The following is a 15,826-nucleotide window of genomic DNA, read 5'->3' as shown; positions in this document are numbered from 1 at the left end:
CTCCTGCATTTTACTTCTGATATTTTTTAAGCTCACTCAGCCCACAGGCATTTTTCTTCCTACTCTAAAACAGAGCCTTAGGACCATTTCACCACCTGCTTCCTCTACCTAGAATGCTGAAAAGTCACTTTCTCTAAAGAAATTGGCAGAGCAACCTACGTAACATAGCCACCCAGTCACTCACATCACTTTATTTTACTTCTCTGTCCAGCAATGATCACTATCTGGTATTTTTCTTTTGTATTTACCTATATATTTATCCCTTTCCCCTCCCTAACTGCCTGTCCCCATAAATACATAGAAACAAGAAATGTAAGCTCTTTGAGAGATGGGACATCTTTGTCTTGTTCATGGCTATATCTCTAGTACCTAGAAGTGTTTGGAACATATTAAGTGCTTAATAAATACTTATTGAAGAAATATAGTCATGAGAAATAAAATGCATGTACAAGAATGTTCATAGCAGCCTTACTTATAATAGCCAAAAAGCTGGAAACAGCCCATATTTCCATCAAAAGAAGAATGGAAGAACTGTAGTCACTCAATGGAACCACTAAGCAATAAAAAGATACTACTTATATACACAAAAACATGGATAAATCTTTAAAATAGTACACTGAAAGAAGCCTTATACAAAAGTACCCACTGCCTGATTCTACCCCTATGAAGTTCTAGGACAAGCAAAACTAATTATGGTGGGGAAAAAATCAGCAGTGGTTGCCTTTTGGGGGCTGGGGTGGGGACTGACTGGGAAGAAGCATGGCAGAACATCCTGGAGTGCTGGTAATGCTCTGTATCTTAATAGCATTTGAGTTACACAGGTGTATGCATTTGTCAAAACTCAGCAAATATGCATTTAAGATGCACACTTCATTTTTACTTCAAAAGAAAAAAAGCAATTTGAATCCTAACATTATGCATGCTGAAGTACATCTGGAGAAGTATACTTAACGTCTGCAGTTTACTTTGCAATTCATCAAAATAGTTGGCACTGATGGATGAATTAGATATATGTCAAAGCTGGTGGAGCAAAATACTATGATAATATCTAGGTCAGCACTACGGACGTTTTGGACCAGCGGATTTTTTGTTGTAGGGGGATGCCCTGTGCCTTGTGGGAAGTTGAGCAGCATCCCTGGGCTCTCTCCATTAGATGCCAAAAGCACCCTTCCAATTGTGACAACCCAAAATGTCTTCAAGCATTACCAAAAGTCCCTTGGGGAGCAAAATCACTTCCCTCCTTCTCCTTCCCTTGTGAATTGCTCCACTGCTTCAATGTTGAATTCTCTCAACTTTGCTGTATGCTTGGAATTTTTCATAAAAGTTGGAGGAAAAAGAAGTATATAATGACGTTGAAAAATGTTCACAAGACACCAAGTAGAAGATGCAGCTATGAAGACATTTGCACTCATCTCACTTTCGTTTAAAAAAAAAAATGCGAAGTTAGCAATGACAGTACCTGACATCAATGAGTATCAGTGTTTATGTATCTTATCTTTGAGATTTCTACAATGAATACGTAACCCCCCAAAAGTGCATTATTTAGATTGTGAAGAAAAACATTGCTAATTGCTCTCGTGTTGGAATTGCCTTCAAACTGTCCTTTTATTAGCCAGGATAAATTTCTGTGCATACACAGGGTCTTTCCTAAGGTTGCCACGGCCACTATCCACACTCGCCTTTCCCTAATACCCTGCCACTCAGTGTTGTACAGGGACCAGCAGGATCGCTACAGCTTGGGAAGATCTTAGGCATGCAAAACGTAGGACCCAGCTACCTACCGAATCCAGATCTTATACCAAGATTCCTGACAGACCCCTTATAAGTTCATATTTGAGGAGCGTTACTTTAATGGACCATTCCCTGACCCAGGAAACATGCCGGGTGCTTCTCAGTGGCAGCAGCCGTGAAACGCCAGTGGGGTAGAATAAAAACTCTGCGACTGACAAGCACGAAAAGGGGCCCAGGAATCCCTGGGGTCGCTGCTCCGCCTTCCGGGACGCGCGGCGCCGCGAGCGCGCATGCGCCATCCCGGCAGTGCGCTGTCTCATGTTCCCTAGGCTGCCGGCCAGAGCGGTTTGTAGGCGCCTGGTTAGCCAGGCCTAGAGTTCTGAGGTTTCCTCCGGATGAGAACTGAGCTGCCCGCGCAGCCAGGAAACCCGGGCTTACAGCACCGGTGGGGTCCATGTCTCGAGGTGAGTCTTCTGTCCACTGGTGCCCAGCGGGACTAGGGGCTCTGACGCCGCCGGGGCCCTTCCACCTCCCAGGAATTTGGCGAGTTGTTGGCGCCGCCTTCCTACGGCTGCTCACTGCTCTTCGGTTAGAGCTGATTTCGGGGTTTCCTGGCCCCGCCCACCTCACCCCCCACGACCTTGTCAGTTGTTAGGGGCAACGGCGCTTGCGCACCGGGCTTCTGTAGTGGCCCCGGCATCTTAGCGAATGTAAGGACTTAGGCTGCCAGACCCGCTCTGCCCTTTGATTAAAAAAAAAAAAAAAAAGACGAAAAAGGATTCCGATTAGGGAATTAAAGTTACGTTCTGCCTTCTTACAGCATTTACTAAAATCCTGAGTTAGAAAATTCTCTTAAAGGTGTTTCTGGGGCTGAAATCTCATCTACGAAAGTAATTTGACAAGTCACTTGTGACCTCACTCCCGTAGTTGTCCACCCCTGCGTCCCATGATCACATACTTTGCTGCTTCCATTTCATCTTCTAGACCTCTAAACTTAATAAGGGCTTCTCCCAAATTCACTCACTCCCTGAGTGACTAAACAAACATGTTTTAAAATAGATGTTGATTACTTCCTAAATTTTATGTCCAGCCAGATCTCCTATAAATGCCATAATTTTACATCCAACTGTCTGCTGGACATCTCTGCTTAACAGATGTCTTAAAAGGCACTGGGTTACCTAGTATGTCTAAAACCACGCTTCAGATTTCCACCATCTTCCCCATCTAAGTAAATCACAAATCTATGCTTCCAGTTTCTCAAAGCCTTAGAGTTATTCTTACATATCACATGTATAATTCATCAATGATCCTGTTGGTTCTGCTTTTCCTCTATGTCCATAACATGAACAGTTGCTCACCACCTTGACCACCACACCCTAATCCAAGCCACCATCATCTCTCCTCCAATTATTGTAGTGCCTGCCTGGTCACCCTGTTTTCATCCTTGTTCCCCTACACTGTTCTCAGCAGTTAGTCAACCCCCCCCCCCCCCCAGTGGCCTTCCATATCAGGATAAATTCTCAAATCCTGGCCATGCCCTAAGAGTTCCAACATAAACTGCCCCTTATTTCCTCTTTAACCTTGTCTCCTAAAACCCTGCTCCTGCTCACTCTGCTCTAGCCACCTGGTGTAGCACTGTCCTGCTTCATGGACTTTGAACATGCTATTGCTTTTTCCTTGAAAACTTTTCTGCCCAGATAAACACATGGCTTTCTTCTTTAGTGCCTTCAAGTCTCTTCCCTTCAGTCATGGTAGCAGAGAGGCCAGCCCTGAAAACCCCATGTAAAATTGAACCATGCCCCCACCCCCAACTTACACCTTATCCTCTTTATCTTCTTTATAACTGTTATTCACTAGACATATATATGTGTGTGCTTTTTGTTGTCATGGTCTTCTCTCACTAGATTAAATCTGACAGCAGTTTTTTTTGTTACTTCTGTCTGTTTTTATAATCTCAGTTTTTGGTACACAATAGATGCTCAAGAAACATTTCTTGAATGAGTATAATAATAATATCAATACTTACAATACAGTAATAACAAGCACTCTGACGGCACATACTCTGTTACCAGGCACTGTTTTAATCACTTTCCACACATCCTCATTTAATCCTCAACTGCAAACCTGTCATTCCCATTTTGGAAATGAGGAAACTGAGGCACAGAAAATTAAGCCACCTGCCTAAGGTCACACAGTTGATAAGTGGCAGAGCCAGGAGTTGCATCTTGGCAGTCTGGTCACAGGGTACGTTCTTAAAACATGATGATGAAAAACCAAAGCAAGTTCACCTCCTCTAATAACTATCTAAAGAGTTGTTTCCTAGTTTCCTCAACTCCAACACAACTGTAAAAGGCATTTATGGAATTTCAGTAATTCAGGAATTTTAAATATTTGTGAAGATTTTTTTTAAATAACAGCAAATTCCTAAGTTAGGATGTCAAGTGAAAACAGTAGAATATAGAAATACGTGAAGTCACTGGAGAGTTCAGCAAATACTGTGTTTAAAGGAGGGAAGAGTGTGTGGCTCTAATTGTAGAGAAGAGCTAATATCATTAAGTCTGGAAGAAAATGTCTCGGGATCAGACAGGTTTGGGATACTGTGCATACTAAACCCCCCTCTTAGAAATCCATGGTGCATATTGGCATCCAACAATAAAGACTCAGAGAAACCACACACAAAAAAGTATACTGTATAATTTATTGTCCAAATGGGATCACTTTTGCCTAAGAAATACTAAACCAGTCAGGACAATAGGATGACCCATGGTCACCCTAAAGAAACCTATTGAAATTTGTGTCATTCATCATTTCAAGAACTTAAATAAGCACAAAATGCTGTATGTAGTATTTTTTTTCCCCTAGCATGGCATTGACACCCTGGTAAGGTGTTTTTAAGGACATAAGTTGAAAATACACTGGGATAGGAATGACGAGGTGTTGGCATTGGTTTATACTCCAGTGTGTGGAGACATCCCAATGTGTGCAAGACTGACTGCTTCATAGTTTCCTAATTTGTGTCCAGTGAATCCTGATGAAGTCACCACATTAATTAACACCCCACCACATTGATCATTCCCATAATCTTTGGTGTGTTTTTTAAAATATGTTTTATTTTGAGGGGTGATTAGGTTTGTTTGTTTGTTTTTAATGGAGGCACTGGGGATTGAACCCAGGACCTCATGCAGGCTAAGCATGCACTCTACCACTGAGCTATACCCTTCCCCCAACTTTGGTGTGTTTTGGAAGGACCCATTGCAGCTACTGATCTGATACCTCTGAGTAATTTGTATTTCTTTTTAAGTGGAAGAACTTTTTTTGCTTCTTAAAAGTACCATACGGTGAACTAGCTACACTGTTGACCAAATACCATTTTCTGATATTAAGGAAATGACCCAACTACATTTGATGAAATAAAGACTTGAATAAACAGACATGTTCTTAGAGGGCTTGATGATGGATTATGCAAGGCAGCCTTTGGGAAGTGGATCCACGTTCAATGTGCTGGCATTTTGTGCTACTGAGTCTGTGAAACTAACTGCCAGATGGTGAACTGGGATCAGTTCACTCCATTGGCAAGTTGTCAGGGTCATCAGCCAGTATGTCTTCCCTCCGGGAACCTAACACACCCCCACCTCATCCTCCCAGACCACAACACTGTTGCTCAATCACCAATTATGTGGGTTTTCCTAATGGATAGTTGGTGCTCTCTAGGTTGTCTCAGCCTACTTCTATTAGACAATGTGTATGATCAGTATAATGGCAATGTGGAGTGTGAGTTGATGGTTGATGGAGAGATATTAGAGGCAGAGTCCAGGTAAGAGGAGTCAAGGTTCTGGATGGAAACAGACACACACTGCACTTTGAAACTTTGAAGAGACTGTGTAATAAAGGAGTTATTTACAAAGGTGTGGCCAGGTTTAAGTGAGCCATGACTATAACTACGCTGAAAGTTCTGCTGGAGCTGAGAAAGAAGAGCTGCTCTTAGGAGGCCTTAGGAGGTCACAGCCATTGTCAGAATCCCAGCAAAGCAGGGAAGGAGTAGTGAAGAAAGGTACCCAGCCTCTTTCTCCTCCCAGCTTCTCACTTCCTGCTGGGGCATTAGCTAAACTCAAGCACAAGAAAGGCAGAGTTGGGTGCTGTAGGCTGTGGAGGTCAGCTGCCCAGAGTCCAGGGCAGGGAAAAGAAGGGCCTAGAATGAGTTTCGGGGACAAACAGGAAGTAACTAGTCCAAATGACGAGTCCCTGAATTAGGCCTTGGTAGTTGGCCTTGTGAAGAAGGGACAGGTTCAGTCTGTGCTGTTGTTCTGGTGCTTTCCTGCCTTGCAGACCTTTCTCCTTTCTCCACTATGCCTCCTCCTTCCCTTGTCTAAGTCTGACCCGTCCTTCAAGGCTCAACTCAAAGCCCGCCACCTTCCTCAAATCTTTCCTGATGCCCCATTTCACTGATCATGCCCACACTTAATCCCCATGATAATACCTATACTGGTCATTTACCTTTGTTGTTCTATATTTTATTAGATATAAGTCCTGATCTTCAGAGTAAATAGAAAGTTCCAAGAAGGAATGAGGAGTGAAGCTCTACACACAATAGCTGCTCGATAAACCTTTACCAAAGACGAGAAAGAGTTCTGTGAAGACAGCACTAACCTTAATAATGGTGTTGGATTTCACAGAGTAAATTCTCTGTGAGAAGGTAAGCCATGTTGTCCTCTGCAGCAATGGGATTGAGCTTTGTTTTTCAGAAGTATAACTCTCCTTTTTTTCTGCTGAGTTTAGAAGTACTACATGCTAATCATGAAACATGGAACAATATAGAAGCATATAAATTGAAAAGCGGAAGTCCTTCTCTTCTGCCTTCTACCCAAATTTAGCCAACTTAACAGTTTGGTGAATTCTCTGATTTTTTCACGTATGTGTGACAGTATAAGAATGAATAGTAAATTTATAATTATTTGTATTGTCCTACAGTCTACTTTTTAGGTAACCACACATATCATGAATGTCAATGTCAATATACATTTTTTACATTATCTCATAATTTTCTACTATTTGGATATACAGGCAAATCTCGTTTTATTGCACTTGACTTTATTGCACTTTGCAGATACTGTGTTTTTGTGGCAACCCTTGAGCAAGTCTGTCCATTTTTTCCAACAACATTAGCTCACTTTGTGTCTGTGTCACATTTTGGTAATTCTCACAATATTTAAAAACTTTTCATTATTATTATACTTCTTATGGTGATCTGTGATCAGTGATCTTTGGTGTTACTATTGCAAAAAGATTATGACTTGCTAAAGACTCAGATAATGGTTAGCATTTTTTAGCAACAAAGTATTTCTTAATTAAGGTATATACGTTGTTTTAGAATTAAAAAGTATCAAGAAAGGTGCAGCCTAGCAAGACAGAAAGCATTTAAATAATAAATGCTCTGCACCAGGCAAATCCCACAGAAAACACTGTGGCTTCTCTCTCACCCACACCAGCAAAGGGAGCCTAGACTTCACCTTTATTGAGCTGTATGTAATAAGAACCTAATGCTAACCCCTTGTCAAGAAGGTGTCAAAAAATCTTAAGTTGGGACCTCCAGGACCTTCCTCCCTGCTAGGCAGTAGCAAGGACCCCACCACAGTGTCAGTATCAGCCCCATGTCAGGTCCATGTCAGACCTCTAGACTTTCAATAAATTCATGTTCTCTATTACATACACACTGCTGTTTTCTAAGGTACCTGGTGTTGATAGTTCTTAGCTTTTCCGAAGTTCTGCAGCTCTCTTCCCCACCTGACCAAGTAGTTAATAGAAGGAAGAAAGCGGAAATCTAAGTTAGTTATAACTCATTCACCCCTTTCCATCTTCCAAGCTTTTATCTATTATTTCCTCTTCCTTTGTGTTTAAGAACTTATTTCTTTTCTCTCATTTAAATGGGGTGGAAAGAGAGAAAAAGAAATAAATACATGTGCTCAGCCTCCATGTTTTATTAGAAATCCCCACACTTTTTCTTGCAAATGAAATTAAAGTCAATTTATCAAATTATTAAAAAAATTTAAATCTTAATTTGATTAGCATCTTAGTAACCTTTATAACCTTGGAGTGGGGAAGACTTTTTTAACAAAGATTCAAAGTCCAGAAGTCCAGAAAAGGCTGGTGAGTTTGCCTCCTTAAAAATAAAAACTCACAAATGACACACACAGATATAAAACACCCTAAAAAGATTATGTATTTAGACTTTTTTTTAAAGGGGGGACTATGTAAAAATTTTAAACTTCCATGTAATAACTTTCTGGAAGGCGGCTAGGCAATATCTTAAAATATTGTACCTGTTGATCCAACAAGCCATCTCTACAAACTTATCCCTTGAATAAGCAGTATTCACAGTTCACTGAACTCTGTATATATACATACACAAACTTCCATTGTAGAATTGTACATAATAGCAAACATGTGGAAACAACCCAAGTGCCCAACAATAGGTAAAGAATGCATTAAATTATGACATATCTATATGATTCAGCATGACAGTAAACCACTATAAAGAATGTAGTAAGATAGATCACTACATGCTGACAGTGAATAAATATCCAAAATATACTTGGGGGAGAAGAGGGGTAGGAAGTAGAGGAAAAATATGTGTATATATGATCTCTTGCAGATACATTTTAATTATATATTTCAGTCTGTACATGTATTTACACATTATACCAGCATGTATTTCCCATACATGTATATGTGTAATGCTTAAAATGTTCTGTTTCCAAAACACCAACAACTCTTCCTTAGATTGGGGACTTAGACAGATGGGGAAATGCTCACCAGCCAGAAAGACATTCTTTTAAACTTTCTCTACCATTTGAATTTTATAATTGTGTACTTGAGCTGTGGGATAATTAGCCTTTATTTTCTCTTTTTCACATTCTTCTGCTTTTTAGAAGCTAATGGACATTAAGAGAGAAAAAAAATTAACCATCCACTTAACTCTCTCTCTTACTTATTCTTTTCATTCTATGTTTCCAAGGTAACAGAGCTTCATTCCTAGTTGTATCATTGATGTGGCTTTTGACTACACAGTTAGTTTACTTCAGTGAAATTGCTCACTGTGGTAGCTCAAGATGCCACACCAACTACCTCTATCCTGAGGAATTTGGTGCCTGGTTGTTATGAGGGTTTTATGGCTCTCATTGGATTGTCCCATCATTTGAGTCCTCAGCATATTACATCTGAAAGTAGAATAACAGGAAAATGACTACATTTCATATTTTGTGAGAAAAATCAAATCAGTTTTCAGGAAGCACCCATATTGACGTATTGAGTTCTCTCAAGATTGTACGTGTAAATGCCTCTCTTACCTGTACCTTCTTAGAAGCTCACAAATATCCAGAAATGACTGAGATCGAGCAGGCAGAGGCCCAGCTCTCTGAGTTGGACCTGCTAGCCAGCATGTTCCCTGGTGAGAATGAGCTCGTAGTGAATGACCAGCTGGCTCTGGCAGAACTGAAAGACTGTATTGAGAAGAGGACAATGGAGGGACGATCTTCAAAAGTTTACTTTACTATCAATATGGATGTGGACGTATCTGAGGAAGCAATGGTAATTCAATTTCACTTTTGGAAGAACTGAAACATATCACAACTTAAAACACCACTTAGAACATTCTTTTTTTTCTCTTTTTTTAAAAAAAATCAGGTGATGTTTTCTCTGGCCTGTATTTTTCCCTTTAAATACCCTGCAGTTCTGCCTGAAATTACTGTCAGGTACGTTACAGAAACTGGCCGACTTTAGAGGTCAAAATGAATCTTAGAATAAAAGCAAGTTTGTTTTCTGTTCTAAGAAAATTGATTTAATTTTTTTTATCCTATGTCTTTTCCATCAGATCAGTATTATTAAGTAGATCCCAGCAGACTCAGCTGAATACAGATCTGACCGCATATCTGCAAAAGAATTGTCTCGGAGATGTCTGTATACTGAATGCCACAGAGTGGGTTAGAGAACATGCTTCTGGCTATGTCAGCAAAGACGTCACACCTCTGGCTGCTCCAGGAAGTACAGCCCAGCCAGTCGACCTTATTCTTACAAGACTGTGGATCTATAGCCATCACATCTATAACAAATGCAAAAGAAAGAATATTCTAGAGTGGGCAAAGGAGCTTTCCCTGTCTGGGTTTAGCATGCCTGGGAAACCTGGTGTTGTTTGTGTGGAAGGCCCACAAAGTGCCTGTGAAGAATTCTGGTCAAGGTTTGCTTTCATAACTTTTGCATGCCTTGTCAATAATTTTAGTGCTAAACACTGTACTAGAGATGTGGAAATCAGTATGTCCCTGGGGTTGTGTCTTATGGGGATTCAGTCTCAAGTCAGTAGATAAAACTACTCACATATGGTCAGCATCACTCCCCTTGCCTGACACAATGCACATAGGAGATGTTCTGTAGATAGATGTTAAATTGAGCCCTTGCCCAAGATGCTGTCTGCCATCCCCTCCATTTCTAGGGATCTGATTCTTCCCTCATCTTAGCGATGCTGTAAGTTGTGAACCAAGGGGATTTCTAATCTCATTTATCCAGTGATATCCTAAATGAGTTTCTGAGAAGTCCTTTCGGGAGGCTGAGATTCAGCAATTTCCACACTTCTAAAATGCTGATATGAGGCAGTGATAATACCAATAAATGAGTTTGGGGATGGGATAATGACCAGGATCACATTTGATTAAAATAAAATCTATATGAGATAAAAGTAGATTTCTCCACTTCTGGGAAAAGGCATTGATGCATCTGTTTCATACCTTCTATTTTCAGTGCTCTAAGAATACACAACACATTTTCAGAATTTCTACTTTAAAATTTCTTTTCAGACTCAGAAAATTAAATTGGAAGAGAATTTTAATCCGCCATCGAGAAGACATTCCTTTGGATGGTACAAGTGAGGAAATGGGAAGACAAAGAAAATTCTCAGTTTTTGAAGAAAAAGTATTCAGTGTGAATGGAGCCAGAGGAAACCACATGGACTTTGGCCAGCTGTATCAGTTTCTGAATGCCAGAGGATGTGGGGATGTTTTCCAGATGTTCTTTGGTGTGGAAGGACAATAACTGAGCAGAGGAGTAGTTGAAAAGCGTTTTGTCACTGTTAGTCTTTTGATTTTTTCCCCACTCTTTCTTGAAAGATTAAGTCATTTTACTTCAGTTCCATTCTAGAATGTTATGGGGGAAAAAAGAGGAAAAGTAGTATAGCTGAAATACATGTGTTAAAAATATGTCATGACTGAATGAAGAAGTGAATTTTAAATTATAATCTTAAAATTGTTGATAGAAATTTCTCAACATATAAACTACTTATTTTGAAAGAGAGGTTAATTATATTTGAGGAAGATAATATTGGTGGTCCAAATTGCCACCTATTCTCAACCCCCTTCTCTATCTGCTGCCACTAAAGAAGCTGGAAAGGATAAATGCTCACTCTCTCAGCCTCTCTTGCAGCTAGGGTGGCCTAGGGACACAGCTTTGGCCAAGGAACTTCTGGGAAAACTTTTGTTTTCCTGATTAAAATGATTGATGCAGTCAGGACACCTCTTCCCTCTCTGTCACACACACCAAAGTGATGGCTGAATCTGCAGTAGTCCTTTCAACCAGGAGGGAAGGAAGGGTCAAGAGAGCCACAGAGATGCCAGTCTTCATGTTGTTGAGCTACTGACCCAACACCAGCCCCTGCCTATCTCTAGACAGCTTATTATGAAATAAAACCAGTTTTATTTGTATTTCTTTGCCTGTTACTAGCAGTGGAAAGCCAGCTTGATGAAGAGCTTTTTCTCAAAGCATTAGTTTTGCATCTACCCCAGCCATTTAATAGAAAGATAGGGGAAATTTTTCTTAAATTGGAGTTTGCAGTTTATCTCTATTTCTGTATACTTACACTCTGCCCCTTGGCTTGCCTCACAGAAGGCTCTGAAGCACAAGCAGAGCTCAAACTTTTTAACAAGGCCCAACTATTCATCAAATTGGTAATTAAGAGCATTCGTTTTTGGCAAATTGGATTTGGACAGGGTTTTCATTGTGGAAATGACTTTTTGTAAATCTATTTTCAGCAAATTGACCTATAATCAAATCAACACACTATCTGGTTTTTGAGGCCCTCCATAAATCAGTCCCAAAAGTGCTTATTAAATATTTACTAATTGCCAGCACTCAGGTTGGTACCATGTGTTGAGTATTCCTTGGAGTCAGACTTGGTTAGAGGAATGGGGTGGAGGGGACACAATGCATTGTTTATCTCAGTAAAATGTTGGAGGCAACCTATGTGCCCATCACTAAGTGAATCAGTAAGTACATTATGCTACGTATTATCCAATACTAGGTAGAAATCAAAAGAAACTAACAAGGCAATGTGGATAGATCTTAAACATAAACACAAATAAGAATCCAAATGGTACTCATAGTACATTGCCTATATTGAATGCAAACCTTATGTGCCTCCTGAGAGTTCCTTCCTGCTGCCCACCTCCCCACTGCCCTTCAGTTGCCCTGGAAATGCCAGTCTTTCCTCTACTGCTACCACACAGCCAGATGGGTCAGCTGTTCATTTTGTTTCTGATTTCCCCCTGCCACTTCAGATTTGGATGAAATATCTCACAGAACATGAGACTAACATCCCTAGAGGCCACCAGAGGGATCAGATGATGCACATGTTACTTTTAGCAGGTCTCAACTACTAAAACTTTTTTTAGTTTTTGTACGTTATTTTAATAATACATTGCTATGTACCAATATATAGATTGTAAGTGTAATATAAAAACATAGGCTACAATAATGTAACTTTACAGGTTTTCTTCCAAGACAGAGCTGTCTAATTAATTAATTAATTAATTAATTAATTGATTGGAGGTACTGGGGATTGAACCCAGGACCTCGTGCATGCTAAGCATGCACTCTACCACTGAGCTATACCCACCCTCCAGCCCCCACCCCTGACCTGCCAAATTTAGACATTAGATTATTAACATAGTGACCAAGAGAAGTACAGATTTTCCAACCTCATGATTGGTCAATATTTTTGAAAATGGATGGAAGTATTAGTCATCAAAAAAGAAAACAGCAAGTTAGATGGTCCTGCCTACATTATATAATGTAAGACACCCAAAAAAAGCTGTAAGAAACTACAGTTAAATGTTAGAATAGGCAATATAGCTTTCTTAGACTTCTACCAATGATTATAGACTTCATACATACACATCTTTAAATATAAAATTATTCAGTATGATTGCATATATATATGTACTGCGCAATGACAATTTGTCAATGTGTTAATCTGAAAAATACCTTGAACTCGAATCATCTATAAAGAAATAATGATAAATTCTTTAAAGAAACTATTAGTCCCAAATCAAATTATGTTTAAAAGTTAGAAGAGCTATAGAAAGCAAAAATGTGGACAGAAAACATTGGCTACATGTCAATTTTTATTTGTAAAAGTAATTCCTGCACAAGCAATAGTACTCTTAAGTAAAACAAAATTTAAAAATTCTAAAATTAATCCCACAAATCCAAGTTAACTGAAGTTGGAGTAACGAAGTCAAAGCCAGTCCTACCATCTGTACGTTAACTGCATTTAAAAAACCTGCATCTGCTGCTGTGCGGAACTGATGGTTACTTTCGGCATTTATAAAAAACTGACTTTTTTTCCCCCTTTTTTAAGAAAGCTGTATATCAGGGAAACTCAACAGAACGTATCATTCGTAAAATTCCATTAAGCTGCAAGGCAGCCTAGAGTTGATGGCATGTGACAGGTGTACGTACGTTATTTGCCCGCCCCTTACACCCGGAAACAATGATTACGACTACTTAGTACACATTGAGCCCATCAAAATTCTGCATAAGGGCACAAGGAGCCTTCCACTGAAGCACAATCTGGCAATCTGACCCCACCGGGTTGGGGTAGGGATGAAGGCCTTAACGTCCTTTGTCATTCCTATGAAATGTCAAAAGCGGACCCCTTCGAGGAGGAGGGCCCGGGGAGGGAAGATTCCAGCTCAGCATGAAAGGCAGGTGCCTGGCTACCTACGGAAACCGCAGTCCAGAGCATCTCCCAAGTGCGCTGGGCCTTGACGGACGCCTTGGCCTCCTCTTAAGACCCCGCAATCGCCAAGCACAGGACCGCCCGGCGCACAGCTACTTCACGCATGCGCCCTGCCTTCCTCAGCGCGGCTCGGAAGCACTAGCCCTTGAGGGTCGGAGGCGTGGTTCGCGTTGGGCAGTGAGCATGTCGGGTAACCGCAGCTGGGAGCCGTGTTTTCGGATGCGGTGGAAGGTTTCTGACCCTGGCTCGAGCCCTGCACTGCGGTTTTGTCTTTCAAGCGGGAATCGTGCAACCCAGCCAGCTTCTGCTCTCGTCCCTAGATGACATTTTTTTTTTTTAATCGTTATCTTTTGGGAAAAAAAGGCATTGATCTTCATTCTCTTGGAATTTCCCGGATGTTGCTAACTGCCGGGATAATTAGGAGGAATGATGCTCACTAGGACCCAGTGACACCTTCGAGGTCCAGCGTATATACCCTCGTTTTTAACTAGGGAATTACTGAAGGCTTACTCTCCCCGCCCCCACCTCCCCCGGAAGCTTTTGGCATTTTGGATTTTGTGAACTTGTTCTCTCTTGCTCCTCCCCCCTCCCAAAATATATGTAAATAAATGTATATAATACATTTTTATTAGAAAAGATGACTTACAGAAAATGTAGAAATAACTGGATTTAAAACTTACCCAAGGAGGGAAGGTTGGAGGGATAAATTGCGAGTTCGGCATTTACAGAAACTAACTACTGTGTATAAAATAGATAAACAACAAGGTCCTACTGTATAGCATAGGGAACTCTATTCAATGCCTTGTAATAGCCAATAATGAAAAAGAATATAAATACATACATGTATAAATGGATCACTATTCTGTGCTCCAGAAATTAACACAACTTTGTAAACCGACTATACTTCAGTAATAAATAAATAAACCTCACCCATGATAATCTTGCACCGAAGAAGGCAAATTTTGGTTTTACGTTTTATTTTCTAGTGTATTATCTTTGTATATGTGTATATGTGGCCTTTCTTTCTTTCTTTCTTTTTAAACAAATCATACTATACATGCTGTTATGTATCTGCCTTCTTTAATTAAACATTAAATTGTAAACATTTCCATGACATTAAATATTCTTCCACTATTTTCAAAGACCGCTTTGTATTCGGTTGTCTGAATGTACAGTAATTAATTTCAGCAGTTCACTGTTTTGGTCAGGAGATGTTAACGTTTTGGTTTGGTTTCAAAAATAAAGGTGCTGTACTCTTCAGGTAAGAAGTGGAAGTTCACTCTTAAGCTCTGGATTTGCCTTGCCAAATTGCACTTGTGAAAGGTGGAGAAATGAAAATTGGAAGTCTTTTTCTCTTTCCTTTCCTTTTCTCTTGATTTTTACCAATACTGATTATTATCACTTTGCCAATTTAATAAATGAAAAAAAAAAACTACATTGTTTTATGTTATCTTCATTTGACTTTTGGTGCGGGCTAATATCTTTTATATGTATACTGGTCAATTATTTCTTTTCTGGTGAATTGCTGTTTATGTCTTATTTATACTTATGTGGGCAGCCTTAAAATATTTATTTTTAAGAATTTTTTTTTAACAGTAGGCATATCAATCTCTAGTTACTGTTGCAGATATTTCCTAAGTTGGTCTAAGCAAATTTTTCTGACACAGGAAAAAAACACTTTCAAATTAATGTACTTAAATTTATCAATCATTTTATGTATGGTTTTCTGACACTGGAGCATTGGCTAGGAATGCTTTCTCTACTCCAGTATCATTTAACCTTCTATAATCATTCTGCTCTTCCTAATTTTGTCTAAGCTTTGGGCTAAAGTCATCCAGGAAGTTTTTCTGACTATCTCAGTACATTAATCGCCCCTTCCTGTAGCATTTTTGATATGTGACACCCAAACTATCAGTGAATTGCATAATATCTAGTGCTGTTCTTATGTATTAAGCTGTTTCCCAACTATAGTGTATAACTCTTAAGAATGAGGATACTATTTGGAATTTGACACAACATTGTAAAATGATTATAAAT

The 15,826-nt window shown here is 39.7% G+C and overlaps 1 protein-coding gene across 1 annotated transcript; it reads left to right on the top strand.

Moving 5' to 3' along the window:
* Positions 1–2,033: 2,033 nt before the first annotated feature.
* On the top strand, positions 2,034–11,474 carry RWDD2B (RWD domain containing 2B). The gene is made up of 6 exons (XM_010977384.3): positions 2,034–2,195; positions 6,250–6,424; positions 9,089–9,315; positions 9,412–9,479; positions 9,599–9,961; positions 10,575–11,474. Exons 3-6 carry the CDS (start codon positions 9,109–9,111, stop codon positions 10,807–10,809), a joined length of 873 nt encoding a protein of 290 aa, XP_010975686.1. The 5' UTR covers positions 2,034–2,195; positions 6,250–6,424; positions 9,089–9,108; the 3' UTR covers positions 10,810–11,474.
* The last annotated feature ends 4,352 nt before the right edge of the window (positions 11,475–15,826 follow it).

The sequence above is a fragment of the Camelus dromedarius genome, chromosome 2 (genome assembly GCF_036321535.1).
Source record: "Camelus dromedarius isolate mCamDro1 chromosome 2, mCamDro1.pat, whole genome shotgun sequence".
NCBI classification, from domain to species: Eukaryota; Metazoa; Chordata; class Mammalia; order Artiodactyla; family Camelidae; genus Camelus; species Camelus dromedarius.
The sequence above is the reverse complement of the archived record's forward strand: the minus strand, read 5'-3'. Positions and strand labels throughout refer to the sequence as shown.